Source organism: Arvicola amphibius, chromosome 8 (genome assembly GCF_903992535.2).
Source record: "Arvicola amphibius chromosome 8, mArvAmp1.2, whole genome shotgun sequence".
Lineage (NCBI taxonomy): Eukaryota > Metazoa > Chordata > Mammalia > Rodentia > Cricetidae > Arvicola > Arvicola amphibius.
Genome location: NC_052054.1, coordinates 23,592,578 through 23,607,202, shown reverse-complemented (window position 1 = coordinate 23,607,202; position 14,625 = coordinate 23,592,578). Strand labels below are relative to the sequence as shown.

Below are 14,625 nucleotides of genomic sequence, written 5' to 3'. Positions count from 1 at the left end.
TACCTGCCTCTGCCTCCCAAGTCATGTACCGCCATGCCCAGCTTTCTAACTTTTTTTTATTAACTTTATGTATGCTTTTAAATATTTATGGGAAAAATATATCAAATGTTAATAGCTAAATATACTTTGTTAGCACTATCAAAATTAAGCAAAAGGTCACTGAATTGTTCAGCATAAATTTCCTATGTCTTACGGCTCTTCCTTGAAAGGTACGTCCACTATAGTTCTGTGTGTGGTAGCAAAAGGTGTAAAAACATGAGTTTCTTAATAATGAGTTGTTTTGTAAATCATCATCCATGCATTGAAAAGCAGCATTGTAAGGCCATAAAAAGGGAAGCAAGAATTGTATGTGTTAATCTGGCATTACAGCATCTAAGCCGTATGAACTCCAAAGCACACAGAGCAGCGTACTTACTATGCAGACCTAATTACTATTTGCAAGACATATGCCATACAGAATTGAATTTTCAGAAATCACGTGGTTTCTGGAGTTAATCAGCTTGTCTTTGTTTACTTTCCCTGCTGATCTAATCATTGTTATAAGACTTCAGTGCATTTTACTAATCTTTTAGATGAGTAATAGGCTATATCTGAAGTACAGTGCTAGTTCCTCATTCAGTATGGCAGTGTTGACAAGGCTTAACAGGAAGTCAAGCTAATCACTTATTTATCTAGAAGAAGTACCATCTTAAAAATATTAACTGGAAAATTGAAGTATTCAATTTCACATGGTTTTAAACTGTACTCTTCTGCCAACTTAAAATAAATCATTATTTTGTCTCACTTTGTCCTCAGGGATAAGAGATTAAATGGTGGGAAGGGAACCTCTTCCTTTAAAGATCCATGGCAACAGTGTGACCACATAGTCACATACATATAAGTAGTATGATACAGGATGAGCATGTCACTGTTACTTGTTTATGAATGTGTACATAGTTAATATATAACAGCAATTAAAGAAAAGACATTGAATTGAGAGAGAGCAAGGGCTGTCATAGAAGTGGTTGGCGAGAGGACAAAGATAGGGGGAAATAGTGTTATTATATATTAATTTCAAAGAATTAAAATGAATTGAAACACTTGTCATGAAAGTTAGCACTCATATTTTCCTGCTCATTTTCTTTTCCAGTTTGTAATATAAGTTCAAATTAATTCATCAGAATGAAGAAAATGTTGAAATAGTGAAATAATTGCCAACTGGTGATTGCTTTCCTAATACTTTATTAGGGGATGAAGCACTTTCTGCATATCTCTGGTTTTCATTCACAGGCGTAACGAGTAATACCGCGCAGCCTAGTCCACAGACTGGTCCAGTCATCGATTCTGACCTGTATACAGCTTCCCAGGGTGAGTCATCAGCTTTCTGTAGGCTGCATTGTGTTTCTCCTTATTTGGGGTGGTGTTTGTAATTTTTCCTTGACTTTACCATATAAGTTTGAGTATAAAGGATACTCAAGTTTTTTTCAGTATCTCTGCGTGATTGTCAAGGGAACCAGGATTCTATAAGATGGTCAGAGAAACCCACATCCAAAAATACTCCATTTTCTTTCTTTACTATTCTTTTCTCTTCATTTGTTCTGTAATGGATATAATGACACACATCTAGCCACAGCTACTGTGAAAGCTTATGGTCAGTTACGTTCATTCATTTCAAAATCACTGTGTTGTCATTGTGATTTTCCTAATCTGCACTACATTATTACACTATCCAGAGAGGAAAAGCTAACAATGATGAAAATCGGCGTCACTGTCTGCAGTTCAGTAATTTGATGGCTCATGTCGTGAGCCATCTTCTTCTCTTTTCTCATTTTTCTGACTTCTATTTTTTTGCCTCTACTTGGATTGGAGGCATATTTTGATTTCTCATTCAGTGTTTAGATCTTATGGTCATGGAAAACCAAAGCATGGTACTGGCATAAACCCAACGCCTATACCAGAGTAACAGAATGGATGTCAGTGAATGAATTTAGACCTGTGCATCTCCAGTTAACCTGTTCTCAACAAAGGGGCCAAAGGCAGCCTCTGTAGAAAATGCTGATAAGAAAACTGGGTATCTCTCTACAAAAGGTTAATGTTATCCCCTTCTAGCTCTTGTATAGAAATCAAACTAACATTGCTTAAAGACAAGAACTAACACTTGGAATTACTGGAGGAAAATATAGAGGAAATACTAATTGTTATAATTTTAGCCACTAGCATGCCTGGTACTTCCAGGTTCCAGGGCCACACATGTGTGGACAAACCCTCAGGCAAAAATACCTAGCCACCTCGGAGGACCTTAAAAGGCCCTGTGTGACCCACGTGCGGCATGGTTGCATGACCTACGTATGACATAGCTACGTCATCTCATCCCCCTGTGTGCATGCGCTAGAAAGCCTTTAAAATCTGGAGCACCATCTTCAGCCGTCTCTTTTTTTTTTTTTTTTTTTTTTTGCACACCAACTTCACCAGGCCTGTACATGTCTACATGTCTCCTCTAATAAACTCCTAAGCGGGTTTGTTGCATGTTTTGTGCTTCCTTCTCGCGCCAGGTAATTTAACTAATAGACATTGGTGGGCCAGTGATTTTATATGTAGATGACTCCTAAAGGACAGGAAATGAAAGCAAAAGTTGACAAATGGTATTAACCCCAAAGTGAAAGCTGAGCAGTGAAGACGCAGCCTATACAATGGGGACACATTTTCTCACTAGTCAACTGATGGAAGACTAATGTGTGGAGTATTTACGTAAATTAAGAACTGTAACCAAAAATAGACCCATTTCAAAATTAGCAAGTTGTCTGGAAGTGGTGGCACACACCTTTAATCCCAGCACCTGGAAGGCAAAGGCAGGCAGATCTCTGAGTTCAAGGCCAGCCTGGTCTACAGAGTGAGGTCAAGACAGTCAGAACTACACAGAGAAACCCTGTCTTGGGAGAAAAAAAAAAGGAAAAAAGAAATTAGTACGTGATCTAAATAAACACTTGAAAGAAATTGAAATGGCCAACAAATATATATAAATGATTAATATCTTTAGGTGTCTGTGAACTACAAATCAGAACTACAAAAATATCAATGATATGGAGATTAAGGAAATTTTATACACTATTATAGTGTATTAGTTAAGATAGTCATTGTGGATAATAGTCCAGACACTGAAACAGATCTTCTAGCATGTGATCCAGCTGTCCCACTTCCAGGTTCCCATATTTATATTCAAAGGAAATAAATCCATAAGCTAAAAAGGTATCTATATTCACATGCCGCTATTCCAAAAAAGAATCATCCTGGATGGTTATCAGCAAATTAGCCAGTAAAGAAAATCTGATGTATGTGTCTTGGTTAGGTTTCTCTTGCTGTGATAAACACCATGACCAAGTCAAATGGGTTGGGGGGGAATGGTTCTTTTCGTACTATACTTATAACCCATCACTAAGGAAAGTTGCAGAAGGGACCTGGAGGCAGGAACTGAAGCTAAAGCCATAGAGGGCTACTGCTTACTGGATTTCTCCTCAAGGCTTACTCAGCTTGCTTTCTTAGAGCAGCAGGACGACTTGGCAGCTCAGAATAGCACCACTCACAGTGAGCTTGGCCCTCCCACATCTGTCAAGAAAATATACCACAGGCTTGCCTATGGGCCAGTCTGGTGGGAGCATTTTTGTAGTTGAACTTTCCTCTTCCAAAAAGACTCTGCTGTGTCAAGATGTCACAATACTAGCCAGCTGTTGAGCCATGGAGATGAGTGAAGTCCTGTGAGCTGCTGCCAAATGAATGGAACCAGTTGAACTATAGGATATAAACTAAAGAAGCTGGGAATGGAAAGACAAGCACTGTGTTATCTCAGACATAGAAGCTGAACATTTAAGTGGCAGGTAATGGTCTGTACATACTATTTGCATGTGTTCAGATAGCATGTGAACTAGCACCTGTTAATCAAAATTTAAATCAAGTAAGAATAAAACAAGGATTAAGTCATTGAAACAGAAAATAAAAACTTAAAAAAAATTGTTTAAAACAGACCACATACCTAAATGTAAAAAGGAAGTCATACCCCTTGATGTTTATCCAAAGTAGAGAACCTGTCCACAACAAAACACTGCATCCAAGTGTTGGTACTATCTTTATTCATTTTTTACCAAAACTGAGAAGCAACATGATCTCTATCATTGGTAAAGGGATAAAGTATTAAAAACACATAGGATAAATCATCCTGTGTTAAATGCAGATGAGCTGTCCACCCTTTTAAACGAAGGAAAGGAAAGATAGGTGTCTGTTACTAAATGAAAACCCAGTCTGATGTCTCACTTGTTTCACTAGTCCAAAAGCTCTGCATGTGTACTTACGTGAGCCCACATTGTCAGGAGCTGGGGCGTGTCTCAGTGAAGACAGAGAGTTGAAGGTTTAAATAGCTTAAACTAGAACTACCTGCATGGTGAGATTGCCATTGCACCTTCTCCCTGATTGTTGACCAAGGTTGTCCCACCCAGTCCTGCAGTCGTTCAGTCCCAAAGAAATACTCAAAGACCAACATTAATTTTAAACAGATTGGCCTATTAGCTCAGGCTTCTTATTAACTCTTATAACTTATATTAGCCCATAATTATCAGTGTTAGCCACGTGGCTTGGTACCTTTTTCGGGAGGCATTCCAATCTTTCTTCCTCTGTGTCTGGATGACGACTGCAGACTGACTCTTCCCTCTTCCCAGGATTCTCTTGTTCTCATTGCTCCACCTCTACTTCCTGCCTGGTTACCCCTTAGTAGTGTTTAGTGACTACCTGTTTCAGAAGCATACCTGTTATGCTAATGTCAATATATTATGTAAATGTAATATTAATGTATTAATATTAATATATATTAGTTATTGTAATGAATTTATGACTGCTCCTGAGAGAAAAATTGAAAAACACTTCAAAGTCTAATATTTTTTTACCCTGTATATTATAATATTAATAAAAACTTACCTCTGTTTTTTGAGTCTTAAAATTATGTTACAGTACCTGAAAAATATTGAATGCTGTCATTACCTAAAACAATGATACGATCTGTATCTCTCTTATTGCTTTTGTTGTTATTGGCATCTTTGGGCAATTACTTTTTTAATATTTTTATGGTTTATTTAAATTTATGTGCATTGGTGTGAAGGTGTCAGATCCCTTGCAACTGGATCTTCATACAGTTGTGAGCTGCCATGTGGGTGCTGGGAATTGAAACCAGATCCTCTGGAAGAGCAGTCAGTACTCTTAACCACTGAGCCATCTCTCCAGCCCCCCTGGGCAATTACTTTTTACAAAGATTTAGAACTCTTTCTGTTTCCTCTGCCTGTGTCCTTTCAAATCAATAATGGAATATGTTCTAATCATAGCCAAAGCCCTTGATATACTAATTTCTAGAGCTATCTGCATAAATTGGAAAGACCCATCCTGGAAATATTACCAATTATGCATCCGGTCCTCTGTGTAGGGACTTTGGGTAAATGAATTTTGAGAAAGGATGCTCTTGTCATTAAGTATTAAGTGATGTCACTTTCCCTCTGAAAATGTCTTGGATGCAGTACTTGACCCACTCCTTACCCCAGGAGCAGAGGCTGGCAGTTGAGCAGCTCTCCTCTGCCTGTTCTGAAGGGCAGGGAGAGATGCCTGGTCAGACATCACTGCCTGGGACCATGGGGAGCTTTCTCACCTGTGCTCCTTAGAGAAAACAGCCTTTATCTGGTGCAGTAAGACTGTCTTTATTATAATAAATATAAGATGAGGTACACTGAAATTAAACTCTATCCTTTCTTGTTTCTTCTACCTTCTCTGTTGAAATTTTATGTGATAAATGTAAATAACCATAAGAAGGTGACAGATTTTATTTTTAATTCATATTATAACTTGAATTCCTATATTTTATTATGGGTGACTTAATTATACTTCTTAAGGAAAGCCTAGTGTGGTATGAAAGTAATTATTTTGTATGGCTTGGTTTAGTTCCTTAAATTGTTGAAAATAAGCTAATATCTCTATGTCTAGAAATTACATTTTGAATGTGAATCTACATGTCAATTTTTATTATCTAGGTACTATCTTTTACATATGAATTAATGTCTTATGTGTGTCCATAAGCTTTATGTGTCATTTTTCGGTAGTGATATTTCATTCATACTTTATTAATATTGAGATGATTTCATAAAAACTAAAATGTTTGTGCTTTAAAATAGTTTTATTGTTGGTGAATAGGTTTAAGTTTATGAAAAAAAAAGGGATATCAACTTTGCTGTTATGCACCTTCTCGCTTTTTAATGAGCAAGTGATACGTTAGCAGAACAAAACTAACGTTGGCGCTGTAGAGATGAAGCTGTTCTGGGTATCAGAGTTTCTTCCCAACATGTGTAGTGAATATTGGGTACTTGCCTTTGCATTAAAGTTTACTAAGATGGAGGCAGAGGCTGTCAGGCACCAGCTGGGCAGTGTTAAGGTGCACTCAAGCTACACAATATTCTACTCTTAAGAGGATGTGGATTTCCAAGTAGCCATGCAGCCAGGGCCTCAGTTATTTTGAAAAAAAAAAAATGTTAAATAATCTAGTAAATATTTTTTAAGGAAAGCATAAACTGAAATGCACATGACCAAAGTGTGAACAGAAATGAAGGTTGGTATTTTTAAGTCTGACTGATGTGGTCAACAGCAGCTCCACTGCTACTAACGAATGGTGGTGAATTATGCTGAATAGTTAGTATACAGTTGTAATTTACTCCTTTGTTCATTTGTGTTACTTTTAAAGCAAGAGAGAAATTCAAGGAAGTTAAAATTTTTCTGTTAAATGAGAATAATTACCTTAATCTTTTACTAACTCAATGATTATTTGAAGGCTTAATTGATGTAGCACTCTGCATGTTTTCTGTATGTAAATTTGTAAACACATTATCTTAAAATCTTGGATTTAATTAGTATTTATCTGTTGTGAACTATATATAGAATGTGGAGAATTAGTGACAATACAGGCAGCCCTTTCCTATTTATTGAATGAGTCACTGAGCTGGGAACCACCAGGTGCCTTGTACACTAAAAATAAACACTAGAAGTACAGAGTGTATCAGCGCTTGCTTTGGAAGATGGTAATATTTGTGAGGATTTCCTCTCAGCCTACCTACAGTTGCTGCATCTTTAGAAGGTAATGTCCAATTTTGCTATTTCCATCAAAGGTTAAAAAAAAAAGCCCATTTAAAAAGAATCTGTGTCTCAGTATAGCCTTAACAATAATTAGAGTATGCTGCCTACTCATTTTCTGTGTTTCTGCCTTCTACTCAGGGTACCGTCCTCAACATTTTCCACGTTATAAATGAATGAATGAATATGCAATAAATAAATGCCCATTTGTTTGTTTCTTTGCCAAAGACAAAACAAGTATCTTTTTATCTTATCATAGAAATGCATATAGAGAAATTCATATTTTAGATTAAATGAATAGCATATTTTTATCCAAATTATTTAGTTGGGTTCTTCCATATTACTTATATGTAAGAAGAAAACTGCTAGAAATAAATTTTGAAGAGCTGTTTTATAATGGCTGTTTTCATGTGTGGTTGCGCGTTTCAATGTTAAGATTTGGAGATGGCCTTAAGTATATTTTTACATGAATGAAGCAAAATGTAGAATACATTAGTGCTTAAAAAGTGACACTGTTCTGCATGGAGTGTGTTACCCCCTCCTTTTATTGGAGGATATATTTATATTCTAGCTTCATTGAGGGCTAAAGGGTTTAGACTGTTTGTGGTGTTCCATGAAGAGAGCCTCGGCAGTCTAATATAAACACCAAGCTGCTTTTCTTGTTTCATACAACCAGTCATTTCTTGTCCTTAGTTAATTTGCTAAAATGCGGACTTCTTGATGGAAAATTGTGTACATGTGAGTTATTTTAATATTGTGTATCTGGTTTATATTAGTAGCAAAATAAAGCTTGTTCTTTTAACATTCATAAATACATGGTTTCATCTTAAGTGTAAAGGGGGACCTAAGGAACAGCACAGTGTGATGTCATCTGTGATGTGTCTCAATGTGTTTCTTTTAGGGGATATCCGCCTGACACCAGAGGATTTTGCTCGAGCTCAGAAGTACTGCAAATACGCTGGCAGCGCTCTGCAGTATGAGGATGTGGGTACCGCGGTGCAGAACCTACAGAAGGCTCTCAGGCTGCTGACAACAGGCAGGGAGTAAAGCCTCTGGCCTGGAAGCCATGTGTTTGCAGCCTCCAGAACTAACATCCATCACACTTTGCTCAGCCTGTCGGGAGCATGGTTTGACAGAAGACTACAGTTCTACTGAGTACGACAGTGACTCCTGTATGCTTCAGATTCCTGGGGAAGCATTCTTCAGCTGCCTCAGCCAGTTGTCATTGTCCAGCAAGTGGATCCACTTATCTCTGAGTATAGAGAGCTGATCTTAGCATCAAACCCTGCTTCAAAAAAGGAAAATGTCCCTGTAGAAAATCATGTTGGGTGTAAGCTTTCTTAATTTATATACACTAAAGGAAGTTTTTGAGAAATCTGTAATATTTGGACAAACCATATTATGTAGCTATAATATCCTAAATTAAACGTTTAATAAAGATTGCCAGAATATTCTGGATTGGCGATCCTGGCCTTTTTTTTTCCCTCTTAGGATGTGTAAGCCAAATACGAACATCCAAAAATGGTAAATAATAACAGATAAAATGTAGCTTATAGTCATGTTTAGATAAAACTAGGTAACAAAATGAATGGTCATGGAAGGAAGAGGTAGAAAAATTATTACTGAAAATGACACTGGCTTCCAGGACTCCGTCCTACCCAGTGACATGCAAAGTGGCTCACTATCCTCAGCAGCAGTTGCCTCGTATATTAGAAAATGAAATGCAAATGGTTGCACACGGGTGCTTTAAAGATGCCCTTCTGCCCTTGTGGAATTGTAGCATGGGGATAAAGAATGCCATAGTACATTCGGTTCCGGGAAAGTTAATAAGTTTTATAGGGGTTATGCACCACCTGCAGGTGTGCTCTATGTACATTAATACCAGTATTCTTTTATTTTTTTCTATGCACTTCAGAACCAACCATGTTGTGATTTGCATGATAGAAATATCTTTTTTATTAAATGTTTTTAACTAAAAGGTGAATTTAATAAATTCAATTGAATTTGTCTCATGCATTTTACTTATGCCATTTGGGTTAGAATTCCTTAGAGTAGGGGACATAGACTATCATAGGAGATGGCAAGCAATGATCCATAGGCTCTGTTAACATAGGGGACACCAGGACATGACCAATAAACTCTGTTAACATTGGAGACAGCAAGCCATGGCCCATGTATGTATTTAACACAGGCCAGCAGGCCTATAGACTTCACCTGTCATATAGGGTCTTATTTGAATGACACCATACACCATGTCAAGGTGCTTAGCGCACAACATTCTATACATGGTGATTATTCATTTAGATGCTTTAAAATGATGCAAAATACTAATGATAATTTATTTTCTAAATAATCAGGAAATGTTTTCTTGCTGCTGCTTTTTGCCTGGTGTTGTTCTTTCAAGAGCAAATGGCAGAAAATAAAGTTGGCCTCAGTTTATATTTTAATGGGGAGGTATTGGCCATCTTTAATAAAAGTTATCAGATGTTATATTCAATTAGTTTTTCTCGAGGATGCTTGTTAGAAATGTAGTTCTCAGGTATTTCCTTGGCTGTATCAGTTAGAAACTCCAGCAGAGAGACTCATCTTTCTGTCCTCCCAGAGATACTTTATCTAGTGACCCTAATGTTTGAGTGGATTAATCTTGTCCAATCAAAAAGAATGGAGACAAAGATGAGATCGCCAAAGCAGTACTTCACAAAGGTGCAGGCCCTGGTCCACCGGGCATCAGTGACATCTGGGCACTAGTGAGAAAGCTCAGTACCTACATTGAGGGAATTTCTGTGTTAGTAAATCTGTGGAGAAACTGAAGCACAGACTAGGAGACTGGGTGTGTGCAGGTGTGTGCGTGTCTGAATTGGTCATTCAGATGGGCCTCAGGAAAGAGCAGAAGGGGTATCACACAGCTACATTGGTGTGTGGTTGGTCACAGATTATATGTGGAAAGAAGACTGGTTAGCTGGATGGAGGCCTAGAGAACACAGGGTTACTATAACAGATTTGGCTCAGAATAAAATGAAAAGCTACAAGTAGGTGTTGAACAAAACAATGGCCCGGTTTGATATTAGCATCCTTTAAAAGGATTATATTACCGTAATGCCTATGAAGAGAGGCTAGGGAAAGAAGGATTGGGAGCTAAGAGACCAGTTAAGAGTATTGCATTGATTACAGTATGAGAGGTTGGCTTCAGCTACCATAGCCATAGAGAATGTAAGATCCAGTTGTGTTAAGAAGGTCCAAGGGATATCCGTAAACTGGGCATGAGGAAGAAGGTGGAAGTCATGATTGACCCAAGTCTCTAACTTGAAATGTAATCTCAGCTAGGAGTATGGTAGAGTTTACTTTAGTTAAAGCACAATGTTCCTAAGTTCTTGTGACCATCCCAAATAAAACTGATAACAGTGTCTACCAGTGTGACAGAGAGGGATAAAAAAATAAGATAAATTTCTGCCTACAATGATTGTCACAAATATCTCACCAAGCCCCTGCTCAGCTGAACCAAAGCCAAGAATGGTTCCTATGGTCAGCCTGACCAAAATAGGCTTTCTGGCCTCAAGACTGCACCAAGAAAACATCCCTCCCTCCACTTCCACCTCTAAAAATGTTGTGTCTTTGTATATGACTTGAACTTCTGGAAATGTGAAGTTTCTCTGCCCTCATTAAAGGAAAAAGCAAACTGAAAAAGATCTTCAGTTCTGAAAGAAAAGAGGACTGGAGAGTGCCGGTCATCTATCTGCATGGCTTCCTCTTCACCCATCCCCCTAACCTTTTCTTTGCAACTCATTCTGTACAGCAAAGCAATCATGCCAAAACCTTCTAGTTTGGACCCTAAACAAACCTTTGTCTGTAGAAAAGTTGTGTTTTAAAGGAGGATACAGAATTCTAAGATTTGTTTTTAATAGAGAAAAATTTTGTGAGTATGGGCTAAATGCCAGACACCAATTCTGAATGATTTTACATACAATAACTTTTACTTCCTCTTGCCACCTGTCCTGAGAGATAGGTTCTATCATCTGCTTGCAAAGTGACACACTGTAGTCACTTCCAAACTATTTCAGACAAGGAATATCCATGCAGGCAAACTACCAGAACAATGTTATGAGTGTATTCCATAGTATGAGAATCTGCAGACAGTTTCTTTTGGGGGTAGGGAGTAACAGCAGCTAGGTTTTTCTGCTGTCTTGAGCCATATCATCTGGTGAACTAGGTAAGTGAAGAAAACAGATCAAACATGAACTTTAAAGTCCTATTATACCTTAATATTTTCACACTGGAGTCTGGTCTGAAATCCATGACTCCAGGGAAATAGAAGTGGGATTTAAATAAGTGGTTCAGTGGTTGGTGTGTTGTTTTGAAGGAATTTGACAATTTTATCTAATGTTAATTATTATCACTGCTTTTCCTCTTTACCTTCAACTGTGGATCAGACTGGGATGTGGGCTTCAATATAAAGCTAACAATTCTTGTTACTAGCCATTCCTTTTTATTAAGTTTCCATCCAATAGACCAAGGCTCAGTTCAGATCCAAAGTTTGGAAGGGGAAAAAAATGAATGTATAGTACTATCCCATGTCTATCATTATATAGAAAACTGGGTTCATAGTTGATTGATATTGGTAGAAGATATAAGATGTTTAAGTCACTTGTTGAAAACTAAAGTACTTTGATGTCTGCCATCAAAGTCTACCATGGTAACGCTGTTGTGGATGTCAGGTACAGGACATAGAGATGCTACATTGGACATTAGGTGCAAGATGTGGTAGTGGTGTGCTAGAGATTGGGAATGGACTGCATTGGGGTTGGGTATAGGGCATGGTAATGCTGCATTGGAGACTGGGTATGTGACTTGGTAATGCTGCTTTGGGGTTTGCTATGGGGCATGATAATGCTACATTAGGGTAGGGTATAGGACTTGGTAATGCTACATTGGGGGCTGGGTATGGGACATGGTAATGCTGCATTGGGGTTGGCCATGGGGCATGATAATGCTACATTGGGGTGGGGTATAGAACTTGGTAATGCTACACTGGGGGCTGGGTATGGGACGTGGTAATGCTGCGTTGGGTTTGGGTATGGGGCGTGGTAATGCTGCTTTGGGGGCTGGCTCTGGGAAATAGTAATGCTGCATTAGGGTTGAGTATGAAGCTTGGTAATGCTGCATTTGAAGTTGGGTACAGGGCATGGTAATGCTGCATTGGGGTTGAGTATGAGGCTTGGTAACGCTGCATTTGAAGTTGGGTATGGGGTATGATAATGCTGCATTGAAAGTGAGGTATGGGGAACAATAATACTGCATTGGAGGTGATGTGTGCAGCACCATATTTCTGCCCAAGGAAGTCAGGAAAGATTTCACATAACAGGTTGACCTGAAAGCTTGCAGAGGAATAAGGAATAGACAAAGAGAAAGGCTATGAATAGACGAGAAGAGTGGGAAATTAATTATTTGGTGGTATTATGCAGAGGCCAGGAGCCAGAAATGTTGCGGGAATAGCAAAGTGTTAGGGTTCCACTTGCATCTCTTCAAAATTCATCATTGGAAGGCCTAACTCCCAGTATTACTATTTGGATATATGGCTCTTAAGAGAATAATTAGCATTGTCCAAGATCAGTAAGACCCTAATCCTGTGGAGTTGGTGTCCTCATAAAAGGAATGAACAGCAGAGCCCACTCTGCACAAGGACAGAGCAGCTGTATGAGGAAACAGTGCTACTCTTAGCTGCAGCGGTCGCCTGCCTGATTAGTAACCAGAGAAATTTTACTCGGGTCACAACCTTGCCATTTGTATTGTATAAGGAACATTCACTGAGAATGAACATTGAGAAAGAAAAGGACATTGACTTTTTCTCTTATGCTGTGCGTGTATTATTTTCTACAACCAGCAAGGATCCTTTAGCAGTAACTTGGAAAAATTACTACGACTTCTTGGCTGCACAGAAACTGAACATTCTTTATGTTTACCCTTCTATCACATGACAAGCCTCTTAATTTTCCAAGCTGTTTACACATGTGTGATCATTAGTAACTCACATGTAAACTGGTGCATGAGTGTCTCAAGCTTGAATGACTGAAAGAATTGTACAGAAATCACCAAATAAGAATGGATGTTCTAAAACCTATGCTCTTTAGTATCACATTATGAGGCAAAATTATAGTGATAATCGCATCTCACATATATAGCTGGGCTGGATATGTTCAGTGTCAAAACACTTGCTAGCATGTACAGGGTGTGGCTCTAATCCCCAGCTCTGGTGATGTGGGATTCCCCTCTGTATGCTGTGAATGCCGTTAGTTAATAAACTGGCTTGACCTGATAGGGTAGAACAGAGCTAGGCGGGTAAAACTAAACTGAATGCTGGGAGGAAGAGGTGAGGAGAAACCATGTAACCCCGCAGGTAAGCCAGAACTTTAGCTGGTAAGCCACAGCCATGTGGTATTCATAGCATACAGAGGGAAATCCCACATCAGAAACTAGGCCATCATTTAGGTTTTATTTGTATATCTGTCTTCAAATGGTCAGAAACATCTAATTGGAATCTTGTGTCTTATGCTTAGCACTTTATAACTTCTTAACCAAAGCCTGGTAATCTGAAGTTGACTAAATAGCCATGACAGCTCAAACATCATTCATCAGAAATGCCCTTACCTTTGTCAGTCACTTGTCTGGGCAGCATGAAGGAACACAGGAACAAAACATATGCATCTCTGATTTTAGCAGATGGGGGTAGGGGAGCAAATAAATTACTCATTGTTTTTCTATTGGATTACAATAGAAAAGTTTTTCAACACATTATACTCTCATCTGTGTATTTATTTTCTGACATACATAGTGACATATGCACTTATGCAAACATTAACAGGGTACTCTGATTTTCTACTTATAATACTATGTTTTTTTCTCATAAATGCTATCAGAAAATAATGAAGAAAATTATATCAAAGCATAATGAAGAGTCTTGAAACTTGTTATAATTACTTGCAATAAATTTCTCTTTAAAGCAGCTAGATTTTCAGACATACTTAAATTCAGGGGATGTTAATCAAAACTGCTTTGAGGGGGCTGAGAACTGAAAAGTAAGCTCCACAAGTATATGTATGTGTTTGTAAATAACTTGACATATTATGTTTCAAGTCCACGGCTATTTACAACCTTTGCTTATGTAAAAATAAAATCTACAACTAAGAGGAAAAAATCATCATCGTACCATCAGACACAAAAGTCACATCAAGGAAGGGAAGAAGCCCACTGCAAACAAAAAGCGATGATTGGTTTTCTGTTTCCTAAGTAGAGGGTACTACTTATGGTAGATATTTTCTCATTGTTCTGCATCTATTGAAATGATTTTGAAAAAATCTCCCTCTCCTTGAACTCTTGAGCAGAGCTGGAGCATTTCTTATCTGAGATACCTGGGACCAAATGTGCTTTCAGAATTTGGTATAGCTACAGACTTCACTGGGCAAACATTTTTTTTCTTTTTTTTTGGTTTTTCGAGACAGGGTT

At 38.1% G+C, this 14,625-nt stretch overlaps 1 protein-coding gene across 4 annotated transcripts in view; it reads left to right on the top strand.

Moving 5' to 3' along the window:
- Vta1 (vesicle trafficking 1) overlaps window positions 1–8,593 on the top strand; it is a 49,014-nt gene extending 40,421 nt beyond the window's left edge. For all 4 annotated transcript variants that reach the window (XM_038340352.1, XM_038340355.1, XM_038340353.1 and 1 more), the window contains 2 exons: window positions 1,270–1,347; window positions 8,030–8,593. In XM_038340352.1, the coding sequence (XP_038196280.1) occupies window positions 1,270–1,347; window positions 8,030–8,175 (224 nt within the window). In that variant the 3' untranslated portion in view covers window positions 8,176–8,593. The remainder of the gene's footprint in view (window positions 1–1,269; window positions 1,348–8,029) is intronic.
- The last annotated feature ends 6,032 nt before the right edge of the window (window positions 8,594–14,625 follow it).